This window comes from Acanthopagrus latus, chromosome 6 (assembly GCF_904848185.1).
Source record: "Acanthopagrus latus isolate v.2019 chromosome 6, fAcaLat1.1, whole genome shotgun sequence".
In the NCBI taxonomy this organism is placed as follows: domain Eukaryota; kingdom Metazoa; phylum Chordata; class Actinopteri; order Spariformes; family Sparidae; genus Acanthopagrus; species Acanthopagrus latus.
This window is the reverse complement of record NC_051044.1, coordinates 18,972,335-18,991,543: the sequence shown is the minus strand read 5'-3', so window position 1 is coordinate 18,991,543 and position 19,209 is coordinate 18,972,335. Positions and strand designations below refer to the sequence as shown.

At 41.0% G+C, this 19,209-nt stretch overlaps 1 protein-coding gene across 4 annotated transcripts; it reads right to left on the bottom strand.

Annotated features, from left to right (window-relative positions):
* Positions 1–529: 529 nt before the first annotated feature.
* esyt1b (extended synaptotagmin-like protein 1b) lies at positions 530–18,827 on the bottom strand. Of its 4 annotated transcripts, none has more exons than XM_037100450.1 (52): positions 18,147–18,827; positions 16,868–16,909; positions 15,728–15,862; positions 15,554–15,627; positions 15,382–15,454; positions 15,115–15,204; positions 14,893–14,948; positions 14,599–14,719; positions 14,317–14,493; positions 14,028–14,110; positions 13,755–13,803; positions 13,571–13,660; positions 13,355–13,450; positions 12,761–12,832; positions 12,586–12,672; positions 12,328–12,477; positions 12,008–12,121; positions 11,733–11,909; positions 11,557–11,642; positions 11,420–11,468; positions 10,794–10,883; positions 10,611–10,706; positions 10,420–10,491; positions 10,238–10,324; positions 9,976–10,122; positions 9,632–9,738; positions 9,377–9,554; positions 9,110–9,286; positions 8,922–9,004; positions 8,658–8,706; positions 8,481–8,570; positions 8,255–8,350; positions 7,801–7,872; positions 7,292–7,378; positions 7,042–7,188; positions 6,786–6,922; positions 6,297–6,429; positions 6,137–6,201; positions 5,860–6,004; positions 4,828–4,998; positions 4,648–4,730; positions 4,309–4,357; positions 4,101–4,190; positions 3,843–3,938; positions 3,682–3,753; positions 3,510–3,596; positions 3,234–3,380; positions 2,966–3,114; positions 2,118–2,249; positions 1,906–2,008; positions 1,705–1,754; positions 530–1,310 (listed from the first exon to the last, which is right to left on the bottom strand). In XM_037100450.1, the coding sequence occupies exons 1-52, from the start codon at positions 18,516–18,518 to the stop codon at positions 1,283–1,285; spliced, it is 5,508 nt and encodes a 1,835-aa protein (XP_036956345.1). In that variant the 5' UTR covers positions 18,519–18,827; the 3' UTR covers positions 530–1,282. The 4 variants fall into 4 exon arrangements, with proteins under 4 accessions (XP_036956345.1, XP_036956346.1, XP_036956344.1 ...); XM_037100451.1 differs by having other exon boundaries at positions 6,137–6,198; XM_037100449.1 differs by having other exon boundaries at positions 5,860–6,007; positions 6,137–6,198; positions 18,147–18,826.
* Between the last annotated feature and the right edge of the window lie 382 nt (positions 18,828–19,209).

Below are 19,209 nucleotides of genomic sequence, written 5' to 3'. Positions count from 1 at the left end.
TAATCACAAATAAAACATCTGAATACTTCTTCCACTAATGCTGAGGGTATTAAATTCAAGAAAACCTTTGTTTTGATTTAGTCAAAACTATATCATGGTCTGTCATTGACATTTTCTTCTTTTCTCTTTCATTTGACTTTTTATTTCTTAAATAATTTGCAGTTCAAATACCTTCCATCAGTCCAATGTATTGATTGAGCCCAAAATCACAATTATGTTGCCCAAGTGTGCTATACAATAAAGATCTTGCCATTGAGGTTTTACATTTTTTTTCCTGATGACAATCAAGGGTCTAAGGGCAGAGGATATAAGATACTGTACATATTGTACAGCACACTGAGGCATTATGATTGTGACTTTGGGCTCAATCAATACATTCGACTAGGTATTAAAAGGTATTTAAATTGCAAATTATTTTAAAAAGAAAAAGTCAAATGTAAGAGAGAAGAAAATATATATCAAAACAATGTAACAGAAAATCATAAATCTGTTTGTTATTCCACAAAAATTGTTCCCCAGAAGCAAAAAGTGAGATGTGCAAAATCTGTTTATTTTTGTTGCCACCTTCCAACAAACGGTATCAGATCTGATTCATAAGCCTGGCAAATATACACAAAATCAAACATACCATGATTGTTTTGTAACACAGGTGTAACAAATACATGTCTTGTAGAAAAAAAAAATCTTATAAAAATGATCTTCAAAAGAGAACAAACAAATGTAGCAAAAGTGTTGAGAAATCTAACATAACTCTGGTGTAAGCCTGTCATAAAACAGATGCAAAATACTGAAATGGCCTTAGCATTCATGAGCAATACATAAAAAAATCTACAGTCTAAAAAGGTAACTGCACTTCAAACAGGATAATCTCAGATTTAAAACATTCGTACATCAAAAAAGCAAACAAAGCAACAAAATGTGACTTCATTCTTTCTGGGCCTATTCATATTTCACTTGCTCCATTCCATTTTATGACAATAATCTCTTCATATAGTAAAGTGACCTTCAGTCAGACTTGCACGTTATCTTTGTCAACTCAGCTACTTCAGCCTCCTTATCTTTGTTGAGATTATTGATGTGTGTGGATATACAGTGCAGTCCAATTCTATACTATATGTAATACACAGAGAGCTAAGTGGATGCAGGTAAGGCTGACACAGTGGAACTGTATGCAGAGGTGGAAAGGAGAAGGCATCAGTGTGAGCTGCAGCAGTGGGACAACGCCATGTTGAGTGATGATATCTTCATCATTGTACGATGATGACATCAGCAAGTAGAGCGATTAGTCAGCCTCTTCTCTCAAAGTGAACCTGGAATAAATTGAGGGATGGAAAATTACATTAAAAGTTAGTTAAATCAGCAGTTTTTACTTAATTAATGGAGATCATTAAAGGTAACAAGTGCACAGTTAAGTAATAGTATTAAAAACGTTTTCTTCAAAGTAAGCTAAATACACTGCTTCAGCCTAACTAGTGTACCCAAACTCTGTTTGAACCGAGTAAATTACTTTTCAACGGATAGTTAAATATTTCAAAATGACACTAATCCAAGCTGATCACAGCCCCTGTTATCTATCAGCCAGGTAACTACAAAGTTTTTGTTGCCACCTCTGAACTCCACACACAGTGAGCACTCGATTCTATATATTTCTTATAGCGTACGACTTTGACACAGGCTGGAGAAAGTTCAACGGGCTCTGCTCACCATTCTGTGACACCAGACATCAGGTCAAGCTGAGCCAACTCGATCAGCACCTGAAGAACATAAATAGGTTATTACATGTGTATACGCAGCACTTCTGCATGTATTCACTTCAGAGTGAAAGAATTTGAAAGAGCATTTGAAAGTGAAATTAAGGTCATTTCAGATTTGCAGGTGGAGGTGAAAGTACAGTCGCAGACTGACCTGTCCAATGACGTCACGGCTTCTGAATGAGGCCGAGTTATTCTTCACTGATACACTGAGGCTTCTCAGTTTAATTTCTTCCACAGGCAGAGCATACTCAAACCTTAAAGAATTGACAAAAGATGATCAGATGTGAACACTAACAAATATCTAAAATTATTTGAAGTCCACATGAATATAAAGCCAATTCAATTGGAAAGTTTGTTAATTACCTCTCATTGTATTCTGGGTTGAGGTCTCGTTTCTTCACTGCAGTCTTCCTCTTGGTGGATTTACTTTTGTCTGGCAACAGCATGAGGGAGACATAGCTGTCTACGCCATCCTTACCTTGAGACAACAGACCTCTGTATACAGAAAAAGACGACATTTTTTCAATAATTTTAGACAATGAAAGGTATATTAGAGCAGTAAAATGCATCTTCTTTAACAGAGTGCCACATGAAAATTGTGCATTGTGTATTTTTAATTAGAGCTGTCATCAACAATGTCCTCACTAGTTAAATTGTATGTTTTTCTTAGGGTATGGTAACAGATCTTTAAATGCTACTATAAACTCATGTTTGTGTATTTTACAACTGCTTTTTAACATCTGGGGTCTACAATACTCACAATCCAACTTAGTCACAGAGTGACATCACTGGAGGCAATTTATCAGATTACATGCAGCTTCCTCTGGAGCCTTTATATGACTATTTTCACATGTGCAGACGTAGTCCCCGAAGTGTAAAATTGGTGCAGTTAGGGTCCTTTAAGAGCCAGAAACCAAGGTTTCTATGAGGTTATAGGTTTTTGAACCTCTATACATTTCCCTCTGGATTGTGGTTAGGCCAAGTTGGATGTTGCAGCATGGTGAGCTTCTCAAATCTAAAACTAATGTTTAAGTTGTACCACAATAACACCTCATGGAAACACTTGTAAACTGGTAACAGCCTGAACTGAAAAAAACAATCCACCTTTCCTTAACCCTAGCCTCAGGTAACTGTGATTAGGCCAACAGCACATCATTGGTGAGAAAACAGTCCGACTTAGGGTGTTTGAAACACTATTTGAGGAAACACACCTGCATGCATGGACGCTGACGATGAGCTGTCTGTCCTGGGTGGTATATGAAAGAGACAACTTCACCTGCCCATTTCCAGATCCAGAGCCAGAAGCAGCACAGGGCAGAGTCCCTGAGCTGATCATATCCACCATTTTGGACTCTAGAATCTTTTGAAAACAAATTCAGAATAGAAACAACAAGCACCATTACTGATACGTTGTTTTTACGTTGTTATTACTAAACAACCTGCGTGTTTGTGTGTGGGCAGATGTGCTTGCTTTCTCACCTTGAGCTCAGCCCTCAGCAGGATCTGACTCTCAGGTAAGGCTCCATCCAGATGGAACCACTGGTCCAGGACCAGCCGTGGCTCTGCAAGCAGCTCCTTGACAGTAACCACCAGAGCTCCCATTGGCTGGTCCCAACCAGCAGATAACTGTCATATGTGAGAGATAGAGAGAAAATGAATAATCCGCTTTAATATTACTGTTGTTATATGTTATATATACTTTTACATGTGAGAGGCAGATCCTTCAAAGACAATAATAATAAATAAATATCTTGCCTTGATGACAAGCATTTGATGTTTAGGATCATGAACCAGGAAGTAGAAAGACTCATTCCACTGAGGATTGGAGGTGCGTTCAAACAGCTACAGAGATAATGAAAAGATAAGACAGAGTTATTGCAGTAATCATTCATCTATCAGATTGACAGTACAGCATCAAGACTCTCACTTTTGTTTTGTGGGTTGTTTCACCAAGAACAAGCTCAGCTCCTGCTTTGGGTTCCTTTCCACTCTTCTTCAACTATTAAGGAAATGATAGGCAAGTTTAATTATTTGAAGAATCCATTTTTAACTTCTTCACAGTATGTGAATAAACTGCAGGTGACTTACAGGTAATGAATGTGCTCTCTCAATATGGACAAAGAGAAGAGCAGCAGCGGGGACAGCTTTGTTCTGATAAGACTGGAGAGACTGAAGCTGCAGCACCTGCAACATGGAGAGCAGCCAGTTAGGCCTAATTATTATGCTGCAATATGAATAATGTGCAGGTTGGAATGAGACAATTCAACAGTCCAAATGTTTAAAGAATGTTTGATTCAAATCAATGAGGTTAAAGCTAGTGGGCCATAAACACAAGTACCGACCGACCTGGTCAAGTGTGTCTGAATGTGACACTGTAGGAACCCATTCCAGTATCAAGTGAACCCGCCCTGACTTCACGTCATTCAGAGTGTACCACTGCAACAGAGATAAAATGGGTTGAAGAAGCAGGGCAACACCCTTTGTACAATGAAATGCTAAAGAACAGAGATAAGAAATCGCATGGCATGATTCAATTGATGAATTATTGACTAACCTGGTCTGTGTACTGTGATCTGATGACATCATTTAGCTTAACACTGAATCTGTGAGCATGAAAACAGGCAAAAGTTTAACAAATCTGTTTTTTTAACTTGACCCGTGATAATGCCTGCCACTTAAAGTCAAACATTAAAACATGAGGATTCATTTACTTTCTTCTGCATTAGTTCATTTCGGAATAAATGATCTAACGTTGCAGGTGTCTGTCTCTCTCTCTCTCTCTCTGTTAGAATTCTTACAAAGCAGACATGTGTACAAAGGAACTGTTTGTACACTTTGTGCCAATACAAGTTAATGATTAAACAATACTGCTTAGTACACATGACACACAGACCTGCCAAGGAAGTCATCAGAGTCTAAATCCTTATCAAATGCTTCAAACTTGATCTCCTGGACAGCGTTCCCACTCAAAACCACCTGTTAAACAGGAAATCAATATTTGTACAAAATGCTGCACATGCAGTGAAGTCAAGACAGTATATGGTGTCTATGTATGTGAGTGAATGCTTCATACCTCATACATTTCATTCCATGTTGGGTTGAGATTCTCCTTGATAACATTACTTTTGAAAGCAACTGCCCCTATGTTGATCTTGACATAAGGGTCACTCTTGCCCTTCATCATCATAATGTTATCCTTGGCCACCAAATTCTGAGCCTCCAGCAGGTGAATCCTCAGCAGCCCCTGCAGGATGAAGACCGTAGGTGTTAAAATACATACAGGAAATCACAGAGCACTCAACATACTGTATGTAGCTTGAGAATGTGGAACTACTTCATGTATTTCAGAGCTGCTTAGATTATTAGACTTGTGTGCTCTCCACACAGCAGCTGGAAACAAAATGATGGAACACAGAAAAAAAGGAAAATCATCATTTCATAAGGATCTCCAAAAATAATTAAACACAAGACTATTTGGGTGTTTCCTATCTTATTTATTTACCAATTCATCAGCACTACATGACTAAATAGTATGACAATTCTGACATTCTACTTCCTCTAGCAACACATTACGCAACTGCAGTCAATTTTTATAATAGACAATGTATTTACAATTTGTATTTACTAATTTGGTTTAAGAAAGTTTGTTTTCTTGTCTTTTCACTAGTAAAACCCCCTCCCTTAAACCACCCCTCTACATATTGTATAAATAATACAATAGCTGGCATATGTTTTAATTTTGAACCTCCTGTTCAGAAATCCCTCTTTTGATATTAGCTGGCATGACACAGGTTCCCAAGCAGAAGTCCAGAAAAATGCACCAGATCCACCAAAACAGCAGAGGAGGCTTAAATCTCCCACGCAGAACTAAAGATATTTAAAGACAAGAGGAAGTAGCACATTCACAACGTTTGGAAAAAGCAATGGGGTTACTCAGAAAAACCCACATGATAGGCTGAGACCCAGTGGCATCAATACACACTCTAATGACTGAGGGCAGAATGACTGATTGGTATTATCTGATGATTCATTAATTAACAGTTAATGTGATCAATTATCAGACACCAAGTTTTGAGTAAACCCTGGCCTCATAAACTAAACCCACCTCTTTACCAAAGACCTGGCTGGGGGTGGTGTGTGGTGGAAGAACTTTGCCAACTTTGGGGATTTCAGCAACCTCTGGCTCCTCTGGCTTCAGGTTATCCGCAGGAAGACCACTCACTGTTGCCTGAGCAAGGCCGCCTAAGCCACTACTGTACACAAATAGTGTAGAAATTTAAACAGGTTTCTTGTAATGTATTTCCATTCTTCCGATCTATGTATCGCTGAAGCTAGAAAGAAGGAGAAAAAATCGAAACAAATTTGCAATCTTACGAACTCACCCCTCCGTCTGATTTTGCCACGGGTATGACTGTGTGCGATAGTTCTCTGGCTCTTCGTCCACCTGCTGAGCAAATTTTTTTTTTTTTTTTTTAAGTTTTGAGGGGTGAAAACAGAAAGGTAAAACATAATAACAACTGACTACAGAGTGAAAGGACTCACTGCTTCAGCAGGAAATGTGTCAGGTGCAGTGTAAATTGTAGCTGGTTCAGCAGGAGCAGCATCTTCTGTGAAGGCCTGAACGTCTGCCTCCACTCCTTCAGAGTTTTTAAGCTGGCTGGATACTGCAACCAATCTGAAAAAAAAAACAAAAAACACTGCTGTTACACAACACCACAGCCAGAATCCTGACTGGAACTAACACTGGAGAACATTAGCTTTATGTTCACTTGGCCACAAATGAAAGTTCAAAGAATGTTTTATAGGAGCATATTTGCTTGTATCTTCCATTCTCCTCTTCCTGCTCTCAGCAACAGGCACTTGTTTTTTCTAATGTTCCATGTCCATGTAAATGTTTAAAATGTGTGTTTTTTACAGCTTACTTTTCTTTATAATAAAATCACACTATGTAAGATGGTTTTGGTGGTTTGGTTTGGTACAGCCTACAGAGCTTGGATGTGTGTATTAACAAACCAGGCACACAACACTCACTCATCTGTTGGCAGCTCTGTGCTTTTTGTGTCCTCACTGGCTGCTCTGAGTGTCTGTTCAGAGGGAATGACCATCTCTTCTTTCTTTGAAGCAGTCACAGTAGGCTGTGGAACTTGAGTCATCCTTGAGCTCAGGATCTGTCAACAACACATTTCCAGTTGGTTAGAAAGTATAAAAACAACGGTAATTGTCCCGTGTATGTGTGTGCGTGTGTGCATGCGCATGTGTGTGCATGTGCGTGTGTGTGGTCTCTTGCCTTGAGTTCAGCCCTCAGTAGGATCTCACTTTCAGATAAGGCTCCATCCAGAGGCATCCACTGGTCCAGGACCAGCTGGGGTTGAGAGAACAGATCTCTCACAGGGAGAACGAGAGATCCCATTGGCTGGTCCCATGCACTTGACAACTACAGCAATAAAAATAAATAATCAATGTCAGTCAGAGCTGGAGATGTTCTTGACAATGGCTGCTGGCTTCAGATACTCCTGTGAGATGCATAGTTCAATCACCTTTATGATGAGCATCTCCTCATTGGGGTCGCGAACCTGGAAGTAGAAGGCCTCATTCCACTGAGGTGATCTGGAGCGATCACAAACCTTGAGTTAGAAAAAGAGGAGGGGTAAGTTGGGTGAGGATTTATAGTCACTGATAAAGATTCAGGTTGTATTTTAACAGCACAATGAAGGTATTAACATGCAATGCTGTTGAGCCATGTGTCTTCTTTGGTACCACCAGTGGGGGGCACCAAAGTTTAACTATTTCAAATTCTAAAGGCAGAAGCTTTTAGTTAATTATTCCATAAAATTCTGAAGCATTTACCAGCACACTCATCTGCTTTATGGGATTGTTTATATGGATGATAGGGACTTTATGATGACATGTTTTTCACTAAATGATTAACTGACTAATCAAAAAAATTGTACACTAAAACAATATGATATGATGAAAACATTAGTTGCAGTCCAGGCTGACATAGTCAAAGTGTGTGTTTGTTTAATGTGTTTATCATCAGTCTCACCTTTGTTTTGTAGGTTGTGTTACCAAAAACAAGCTCAGCCCCAGCCTTGGGCTCTTTTCCACTTTTCTTAAACTGGACACAGAAAAACAAATAGCACATGACATTATGTGAATAGTTTGAATTCACTCTCTGTAATTAGGACAACATTAGGTCGAGATCCAACTCCCCTTTCAAAAAAGAAGAAAAAGCAAACTGACTTGCATTCTTTAATCCAAAACAGTGATTGCTGTTCATCAAGCAGCAACAATTTCTCTAAGTCTCTAAGTCTTAATTTATTTCAATCCAGTGCAAAAACAGTATCTTAAGAAACAGAAGGAGCTTCCCACTTAATGCCAGTAGAAGACCTGTTTAGTAATATGTGCTTTCCAAACTGATCTATAACCCTGAGACAGCACTGTGATGTGACCCTAACATTTAAGGATATTTCACTGTAATAAAATTCCAGGGGACTTACAGGCAATGTGTGTGCTCTGTCCACATACACAAAGAGCAGGGCCGCAGAGGGAACAGCCTTGTTGTGGTAGGACTGGAGAGACTGCAGCTGCATCACCTGCAGCAGACAGTCAAATAAAAAATACATTACAGTGACTCAGCACTGCTGTTCACAGGGAGCTAAGCAGGAGCTCATCTATAAGAATATCAAGAGGAAACATAAACAAATGATAATAGATTGCACTAACTTGGTCCAGGGTGGCATTATGGGATACTGCTGGTACCCACTCCAGTATTAGGCGGACACTTCCAGACTTCACGTCATTTAAGGTGTGCCACTAAACACAGACACACATTTAATAAAATCAAAGCCTATGATTACACTGCAGCAATGACTAAGATGGAATAAGGATTGCAATACTGACCTGGTCAGAGTACTGGGAGCGGATGATGTCTGCCACACTAATTTTGAATCTGCTCGTAAGGATGAAGATTTTGCACTTATTACACAATAGAACATGTAAACACTTGACATGTGGCCTATAAAAGTTAAGCCTGAGCATTAAAATCTTCTTAATCACTAAATCTAAATGAAAAATATTTTTATGCTGTCAAAAGCCTTGCTTACAAGTAATGTTAGTAAACCTGGAAGAAAAAACAACCTAGAAACCTCCACAGTAGACTCTCACCTGCCCAGGAAGTCATCTTTATCCATGTCTTTGTCAAACAGCTCTACATTCACCTCCTGTCCTGACTGAGGCCTCAGTACCACCTGAGGGAACATAAATGAGGCGGTAAACATAAAAATATTATCACTGTCATCTTTGTTTGAAATCATACTTGGATCATATCAACTTGTACAGTCCTTCATACAAACCTCATACATCTCATTCCAGACTGGGTTGAGATTCTCCTTGACCACATTGCTCCTAAATGCAGTCTCTCCAACACTGATCTTGGCATAGGGGTCACTCTTGCCCTTCACCATACCGCCCATCTTATTATCTTTGGCAATCAGACTCTCTGCCTCCAACAGGATGATTCTCAGCAGCCCCTACAGGAAGGAGATGAAAGGTTTTCTTTATCAAATGTGATTAAATATGATTGTTATCTTCTACAGTAGATTACTACTTTGTGATGTTACCTCACTGGCAAAGCTGAGGTCTGGGGAAGTGTGAGGAGGTTGTGCAACAGCTGGGCTTGGCGATTCTTCCACTTTCTCTTCAATCACTTCAGTTGCTGTTTCCTTTATGTCAGTATCTTCAGGTAAGGTTACTGAAGAGGTAATAGTCTCCACAGGAGGGGCATCCACTGAACTTGACCTAAAACCACAAAGAGTAACAATAATACACTGGACAAATGAAAAGTTAAAACAGTTTTTTTTAATTAACATTCTCACCTCAGCACTGTGTCTGTCTCTGGTTTTTGCTGAGTAGGAGTAGGCTCTGACACTGAAGTGACCTTAGGCTTAGCAGTGGCACCTGGACATTTACTTGAAATCAGCGTCTGCAGTCAAGTCGAAGTTACCATTATTTCATTTTGTTAATCAACTTTGTAGTTTTGCTGATTGTTGATATCCATACCATATAGAACAAGTGATATTACAGTTAAAAACAATTAGAGGAAAGAGAAAAACATCCAAATAGTAAAAGAGATAAAGGGACAAATAAAAGGAAACTTGAAGGCCATACGTGAAGCATTTAGAATGAGACAAATAGAAAAACTGACAGAGAATTCTCCCACCTTGAGTTGAGCTCGCAGAAGAACCTGACTCTCAGGTGAGGCTCCATCCAGATGGAACCACTGGTCCAGGACCAGCTCCTGTTCAGACAGTAGCTCTCTGATAGGAACAACCAGTGAGCCAATGGGCAGGGTCCAGGTGTGGGAGAGCTGGAGAAAGACAATCATAGGAGTATTTATATATCAGAGATCACACTGTTTGCACCTGCATGACTAACATCTGTTTCACTTCATTATACATTCTTATGAACTGAAGCCAACGTACCTTAACAACAAGAATATCTTCTCTGGGGTCTTGAACCGGGAAGCAGAATGCCTCATTCCACTGAGGTGATGTGGTCCGATCACACACCTTCAGAGATGTAAGAATCAGTCAGTATTAATAACAGACACTGTGTCAATCTTATAATAAATCTATTCCAAACTGAATGAAGTTTGTGGTCTTACTGTAGTTTTGCGGGACATCTCTCCAAGAGTAATCTCTGCACCCACTTTTGGCTCCTTGCCACTCTTCTTAACCTGTAGAAAGAGAAATAGGCAATAATAAAAAGAAAATCATATGTATGTTCAATCAATTATAACAATTATATAATGGCATCTCCTCACATCATTATAAATATCAGTAATAAATGACTCACTGGTAAGCCATCCGCTTGCTCAATGAAGAAAAACAATAGGCCTGCTGAGGGCACCGCTTTGTTTTGGTAGGACTGTCTGGAATAGAACTGAAGAACCTGAAGACATAGAAGAATGATGGGTGAGTTTGAATCAAATTAAGGAGTAAGGGTCCTTTAATCCTAAAATTATCGATGAATAGTGACCTGATCCAATCTGTCTGACTCGGAGGCTGTTGGAACCCATTCCAGTCCCAGGTGAACTCGGCCAGACTTCACATCGCTTAGATTGTACCACTGAGATAAGAAGATGAGTCATTTAACACAGGAAGTACTAGGTATCGGCCAAACAAGGCATACAACAGGATTAGAGTACACGAACAGTTCTCTCAGTACCAGTGATTCTTTGATGGTGTTAAACTATAAACTGTATTTGTAGCTGATACTTTTTCTAACACACCAAGTGATTCTCTTAAACCGCTGTCAAGTATATAGGGTCCCACAAGGCAAGCAGAATTAAATTAACAACAATGAAAACATGTCACGTCAACAACATCAAGTCTGTCTTCTTACGTAAAATAACTCACCCATAATTAATCTAGGATTTGCTGAAGCAGTATACAAGAACCATAACTGGTGAATGATCACTATATATCAAAACACACTACAGATGTATTTGCTGAGAGTTCAGTGTCTTATCAAAGTGTGTTGGAGACCTTTTCACCCACTTGAGTTATACTTAAGGTATGGCAGGCTGTCAGGTGGACTTTGTGTCTTATTTTGACCTACTGGAGCCAAATATGCAACTATGAGTTTGGTAAGGAAGATCCCACCTGATCAGTGTACTGAGAATCGATGATGTCCTTCAGACTGATCTTCAGCCTGCATGTCAGGATAAGGGAAATTAGTATCTATCTTTAATGAATCCATTCATCTCATCTGATAACTGAATAATTCATAGCTAATGTACCTGCCCATGAAATCATCCTTCATGTCCATGTCTTTATCAAACACCTCCACATGCAGCTCTTGGCCAGGCAGCTGGGTAAGAATCACCTGCGGGGTGAACAAAGCCACAAAATGTCAAAGGACTCGCTCTCACCAACAATAACTGTAACATTTTTTAAATAAGCTAATGCCATTTACCTCATACATTTCATTCCATGTGGGGTTGAGATTACTCTTGATAACCTGACTTGTGAATGTTTCGCCCCCGATGTTGATCTTGACATAGGGGTCACTCTTGCCTTTGACCATACCCCCCATCAAGTTATCTTTGGGCACAAGATTCTGCCCTTCCATTAGGTGAATTCTCAGCAGCCCCTGAATTAAAAAACACACGTACATTCGAAAGTGCAATTTCCCTTCAAAACAGAAACACAGTTGTAAATAAGAGTCATGATTGTACTGTCCTCCATTACCTCTGTGGCAAAGCTAGGATGAGGGGATGAGTGCTGGGGCAGCTGTTTGGACAGTCCAGCATCCAGATTCGATGACACATCAGATGGAATATGTTCCTCATCTAACCACAGGACCTATTTTATCATAGAAAAGAGAAGAGACAACCAAAGGGGAAAGATGACTACAATACCAGAAGTTCAGCTGAGACACAATCATACACTAGAAAAAAGTTTTGTTCTGATAAATCATTCTAAATAATGTCCCACACTGTTCTTTTTCTACTTTCCCAGTGTATTAACAATTATTGATCAGTCTATGCAGTGAATGGGTCTGCCATTACCCTGAGAACTGTGTTGATATAGATGCGACTTGCATCTCCAGAGTTGTCCAACTGGAACCACTGGTCCAGAGAAAGATTAGAGTTGGACAGCAGACGGGACAGTGGGATGGACAGACTGCCCAGCGTCTGCACACGGTCAGCGTCCTTCACCTGGTTTAATCGACATAAAGAAAAGCCAAATTAAAACCACAACACGTTTGAATCTAAAATACCAAACACCACATTTAGTGCAGCGTAGCTAATCTTTGGAGCTGCTACCTGAATGTCTATGTCCTGTTTGCGAGGATCCTGGATGAAAAAGGTGAATGCTTCTTCCCACTCTGGATTTACAGTAGTGTAGCAAGTCTTAAACAAGAGAAAATCGGATGAGTATCAATAGAAATAAATGAAACACAATCTACAGTATTATAATGGACTTTCAAAGTAGATATACCTTGCTCTCTTTAGTGATGTCCTGCACAGACAACTGCACCATGGGATTGGGCTCCTTATTTCCCTTCTTCATCTAAAAGACACACAGTTACAGACAAATATGACTACACAGTAAGGCATGTGAACAATGGCTTTCTGTAACCAAGAGCGGAGCAAAAAATAGACTTATCTACCATTCTGACAACACAAGGCTGATGTGAATAATAGTGTGTATGATGCTACCATAGCAACAGGGCAAATAGCTGAAAGGAAGTACCATACCACATCGCACAATCAGGAAGTATAAATCTGCACTGAAAGAAACCACAAAACTGAGTTTCATTCCAAAGATTCTGTTACCACCGTTCCCATTTGTGTATGACAATGACAGCAAAAATTACAACAGGAGGAAATGTGTGTTTACCAGCCTGGGATAAAGTTAGCCACACTCATTCACACTGCAATGGCGTGCACAGGGCTAGAGGCCAAAGCAACAAGTTTGAGGAATGTCAGACAGGTGGCAGTTACAGCTCTGCCTCAGCTTAACCACACACACAGGAAGCAGCACTGAGCTGAGCACGAACATGGGCACAGAGGGTAGAGATATTTGACTCACAGGAAGTGCCTCGGCTTTGTCCAGATATACAACCAAGATGGCTGCAGAAGGTGGATCACCAGCCTTATTTGTGATGCTTTCGTTCCTCTTCAGGACCTGGGGAGAATTGCAAAAAGGTTTCTTTTAATGTATTATTTGACACAAAGATGAATGCCATACACAAATCAATTATATTCTTTAATAATGCAGGGGTACTGCATCGGTGGGAAACCAAACCTCTTCTAGTCGATCAGTGCTGGGCAGCAAGGACAACCACTCCAGTCTGAAATGAACCCGTCCTGACTCAGTGTCTTTCAAAGTGAACCACTGTGGAGACAGCCACAGACATACATTTTCAGGCCAAACATCAAAACATCGCTTATACGAACTGCATCTGAGGTGATAACAACTTTATACTTACATCATTGACAACAATGGACTTCTTCACAATGCCCAAATCCAATTTGGTCCTATATGGAGGAAATCAGAAATAAATAAATAAAGCAGCAAATGTAGGAAATAAAAGGATCATAGCATTGAAACACATACTGACACTTTAAGAATAAGAGTTTATATGCTTTAAAAAGGTACTGAAACAGTACTTTTTCAGACTGGTCATGAAAGTTGACAGATGAAAGGTGACAATGCAAGATTCAACATAGGCACACAAGAGACATGAACTATGCATATGTACCTGCCCAGGAAATCATCCTGGTCTGGGTCTTTGTCATAAACCTCCACCTCCAACTCTTGACCAGGCACTTCATGGACTATGACCTGATGTACCAGACACACAAGGACATGAAGACTGACAGCGAGATTTGTATGGAAAAGCTGGCTGTGGCCTCATGTGACCATGAATGACATGAACATTCACAGCACTGTAAACAGTCCAATCTCTCAGATACAGAACAAAGTGAAATGACACATGATTGAGACGTCCAACACCTGTACCACCTGTACCATTAAACACTTCTTCGTACCTCATATAACTCTTCCCACTTGGGTGAGTCTGTGTTGTCGATGTGCTTGGAGGTGAATGTCTGAGGGCCAACTCTCAATATGGCATAGGGGTCAGACAAGCCAGCCATGACCCCTTTCACGTAGTTGTCCTTGGCTGCTAGCTTCTGTCCCTCCAGTAGGTGGATGCGTACCACTCCCTGAGTAAGAAAAAGTGGGACATACCGTAGATCTAAAATACTGTTGCTGACTATGTCAAAATATATAACAGTCATTGTCTATTTGTATCCCTAGTAAGGCTTTACCCTGGGCAAAGGAGAGCGTAGCTGTGCCACATGCAGCCCTTGAACAAGGGGGACAACCAGGCGGTTGGGCAGAACCAGGAATGAGGCGATGGCATCCATAATCATGCTGTCAGACATGACACTGAGACAAAGGAGAAATGACATTTTAATTACAATGTACTGCAGAGTTAACTATGTCATTTGCTATTCACTGTATGTTAAACTGTATAAATCTGTATAAACACCCACACTTTAATGAGATATTGTGAGTTTATGTTCATTTTAATTTTGTAGCTAATTTCAGCATTGACTCACTTCAGTCCAGGGATGTCCAACAAATTAGTCAGTCCAGTCCAATTGATGTCTAGTCTCTGGGAAGTGATAAGACAAAGGAATGCTCTGTATGTAGCAAATCAGTAAGGATTGACCCATGAGAAATCAATAGCATGAAAAGCAAACAAGGCTATAATAAGAAACATGATAGTAGCACAAATGGGGGATGAGGGGACAAGTAGAGGTGACTTTAGATGGACGTACAGGCCGCTGGATGAAAAACATGCTGACCGCACCCACTATGGGCACATCTCCAATCAGAGGCTCCAGAATCACCCGCATCATCCCATGTAGCTAAAGACAGAAGTACAGAAAGAATGTTTGTGAAAACCATGGATAAATGCTTACAAAATGGCAGATTTTCTGATTGTCTCAGTTCTCCCTTTAAGAAGACAACATCTTTGTATCAATGCCATATCACTCTTTAATTCAGACAGATAACACTTTGAAGTTTGAAGACAGAAGGCAGACCTGTATTCCTTTAACTCCAGCTTTGCAGAAGTATCTCTTCACCTCAACGTTGATCTCTACATTTCCAACATAGCTGAGGATACAAGATGCATGAATGTTACCTACAAAACACCTTTTAGAAGCTGTAACACAGAGGTGATGGTGACTCAAAGAGCAAAGGATAAACATTCACCTAATATACAGATCTAGCAAGACTTGTCCTTTGTCGTTCTCTGTGTGTGCCTTGATCCCTACTACCTTCATGGCCTGGAGCAAACAGAAGCACATTTGTTTTCACAATACAAACGACATGCATCACTTGTGAATCGTTGCAGCAGTGTCATGTTGTAGCTATCAATGGAAGCACCTTGGTTCCCATGTCCACTTTTGTGAAGCTGAGGGTCTGGAGGTGGGTGCTTGAGGCTCTGATAGATGGAGCAATGGTTTCCACAAGAAGCTTCTCGAGGTACTGGCCAACAAAGGGCCACACCTGCTGCAGCACCTAGACAGGCCAGCAACAACATGGTCATCAGCTGCTTTTATTAGTTAGACACATAATAAACAACATACATCCCTGCAACCAGAGACTACTTCTTTGAGTAAAGTTGTCTTTTAAGTCACATAGCAACAAACTATCTGTCAAATGCCTTGGCTTCAATAAGCAACAACTGAAGAATGACAGAGACAGCTGTAGCCTCAGCTGTTAGTCATCGACTTTGGCTGCTTTATACTATAGCACGATGAATCCTGTACTCTACGTGTGCTGTTTTTACAAAATAGTAATGCTGCTACATTAACATATGAAGTCTCTGTTCCTTAAAGGATAGAGTCAAAAGCAGAGGCACTGTTTGCTTGTGTGCTTGTAAAAAAGGAAAAAACTCTCAGTTGGTTACAGTCTGGCATACGTGAAGAGTGAGTCATCGGCAGCCTGCTCCTGTGAACGATGAACAACGAGGGAATCTGCTGACCTCCCCCTCCAGTTACCAATCTCAAACCTCTGCTTTGTCTGGCTCCCTGGCATTTAGATCTCGTGGTCTTGTTAGCATGAATTCTTTTATTTCAGCATGCTTATATTCACAGCGTCAAGTTTCTCTTGGCAAAAAGAGCAAAGGGGGCGGGGGGACAATGGCTGCAGTTTTATTTAGTTTGGGGGGAACGGGCAGTTCCTCCTCCTTCCTGTGAGCTCTCCAGCAATGAGATGGAAATGTTGAGTGGGTTGCCTGGCACTGTGCCTGCTCTCTGCAGTACAGACAAAGTGGCTACACTAATGGGGGTGTGGCTTCTTCTGGAGCATGGCAGCAACAGCAGCAGTGCTACCGTCTATCAGCTAGCACCAGCTATTAACGTAGCAGACTGTCTCGGTGTCTATCAACACAACAGCTGTGCGACTGAACGGACAGACGTGTGTGTTTGCTGTCGGCTTAATAAAGGAGGAAAAACTAACATCTTTTGTTTTAAGTCACATGGTGGAAAGGTGAAGTGAAAAAGCAAACAACAAACATTTTACCTTATTCAGCCACTCAACCTTCTCAACATCTGGAAAGTTGACCTGAAGGACAGAAAAACAATGAGGCTACATGCTTGAATTGTGCACAGAGCCTGGTAATCACAACACAGGAAAGGGAAATGATTCAGGTCTGGGAATGTAATCATTATCACTGCTGATATTGCTCCTGTGCTTTACACTCTGGGATTTATACCAAAAGCAGATAATCATAAAAAGTGATCTCTGAATTGATCACCTGGCTATTACATTCTATACATTTGCATCAGGGTCACATGCGATAATACTTGTACCAAATGAGTGCTTGAAATGTCCTCTTGATTAACATTTCTTGGGATTAACTCCTACATGTCATTTGTTATGCGTACTTGACAGCAGCACTGAAGGGAACCATAGTAATGCCATTTTCCAATACTTTAATGTGGAGCACGCATGCCATGTGGTTATGAAAGCAATTACTGAAATCACAAGCTGAAAAAAAAAAGTATCCACAGGAACAGGGTGTGGCTAGACGCTCTGAGTCAAAACAGCCCCATGTGGGTTTCAGCATTTCCATTTTGGGTGCTTTTTACTCTCAGGATGTGTGGCACGCAAATCAAAACTATTACACTCAGTACACATTTTCTAGCTACCACCAGGGTTTAGGGGCTGTCTGTGTAGTTGCTGCAATCCACACTGAATTTCCCCATAATGCTTTCGGACAAGTTTGGTCTTGACATTCACACAGGCACACAGCACATTTGGCAACTGCCTTAGCAGAAATAATGATCTGCATGAAGCAGGAAGAGACTTCTGCACACCTGGTTGCACGCAGGTTTGGAAAAGAGTAACTATAAAAGAGGAAAAAAAGGACGGTGGGTGGGAGAGCAGTGCCTGGTTCTGATTCTTGTTGCATAAGAGTAAGTGAATTATGGAAACATTTCCATAAATCCACAAAGATGTAATATTAATTAAGTCTGTAATACATTTTACCAGCTCACAGACCAGATTTCCAAGGTTTCAAAGAACAAATCCACCTTATTAAATGACTGCGGTGGTGCCACATTGTCTATAAATAGCTTATGACTGGGCTGGTTTACTGGAAACAAATGTGAACGCTAGTGATATTATGGTTTTAGGGTTCACTGTTTCCAGCTACTATAGGATCTGCCTAGCCTAGCCTTAAGATACATATCTTGGGGTTATTTTGGGTCATTGGGAGTTCGGGAACGACAGTGGGGAGCTGGTGAGAGGGTTTTTTGATGGTAGGAGACACACGCTGACTGGTAGGATCGTTTCTCACCCATGCAGGAAGCTCTCGCTTGATTTTGGACACACTTCTGGATGTGTACTCCTCCTCGTTGTTGAGAAACTGGATGGCTGACCTCAGACGTGCCTCCTTGGCTTCTCGGGCATGTTTCCATCCGGTGTAGACCATCATCCCGCACACCAACAGACTGGTGCTGACACGGTAATAACCGGCCAGGTAGACGGGCAGCAACGCTCCCAGACATTTCCCAAACGTCCAGAGCACCGCGACGGCACTGATCCCCTGGGGCTGGGGGGCTTCTGCCTCTGCCTCCACCGTGCTCAGCGCCTTCTTCTCGGCGTCGCCAGCGCCCGGACGCTCGGCGCCCTTGGCCTCACTCGGCTCGGATTTTTTATCGCTTTGCATGGTGGCGTCTCCTCTAACTAAAACCGAGGCGCATTCGCAGAAACGTTACCGTTTGGTTGAAATCTTCAGTTCTGAAAAAGTTCGAAGTGAGCGAGCGGTTACTCTATTGAGTCATTTCAACTAGCTAACGTTTGACCAGACGTTACGTTGCCGTTGTTCGTCACCTAGCTAGTTCTCCGGTGGTCCGCGTCGCATCTTCTTCACGGGCACTTGAACCTCGCTGCAGCCGCTGAGCTGGAGCCGTTTTGGTGAATAAGAGAGACGTCTGGAAGAAGTGGCTGACGACAACTTCTCCTCCTCACCGCGTCCCGTTATGTGCATGAAAACACGCCCACCGACCGCAGCAAAAAAAAAAAAACAACAACAAACGCATCTTTGACTGTTTCGCTGCTGCTGCGACACCACTGTCATCAAAATTGTAAGAGTTACCGTAATTACTGCAGCATGACGTTGTCAAAAATCCATTATCCACGGCACTGCGTCTCTCAAATGTCGCTTTTACTGTCTGTTAAAAACCCGACTGCATAATTTTAGCTTAATTTTAAAGGAGCGCTATGTAGTTTTGGAGAAGAAATTAAAACTCACAATTATAATATTTACAATATTAATGAGGTTTTAATACAAACTCAGAAATGTGTATTTGTTCCATAACTGAATAAACAAGCTGTTATCAGAGGAAAATAAAATCCCC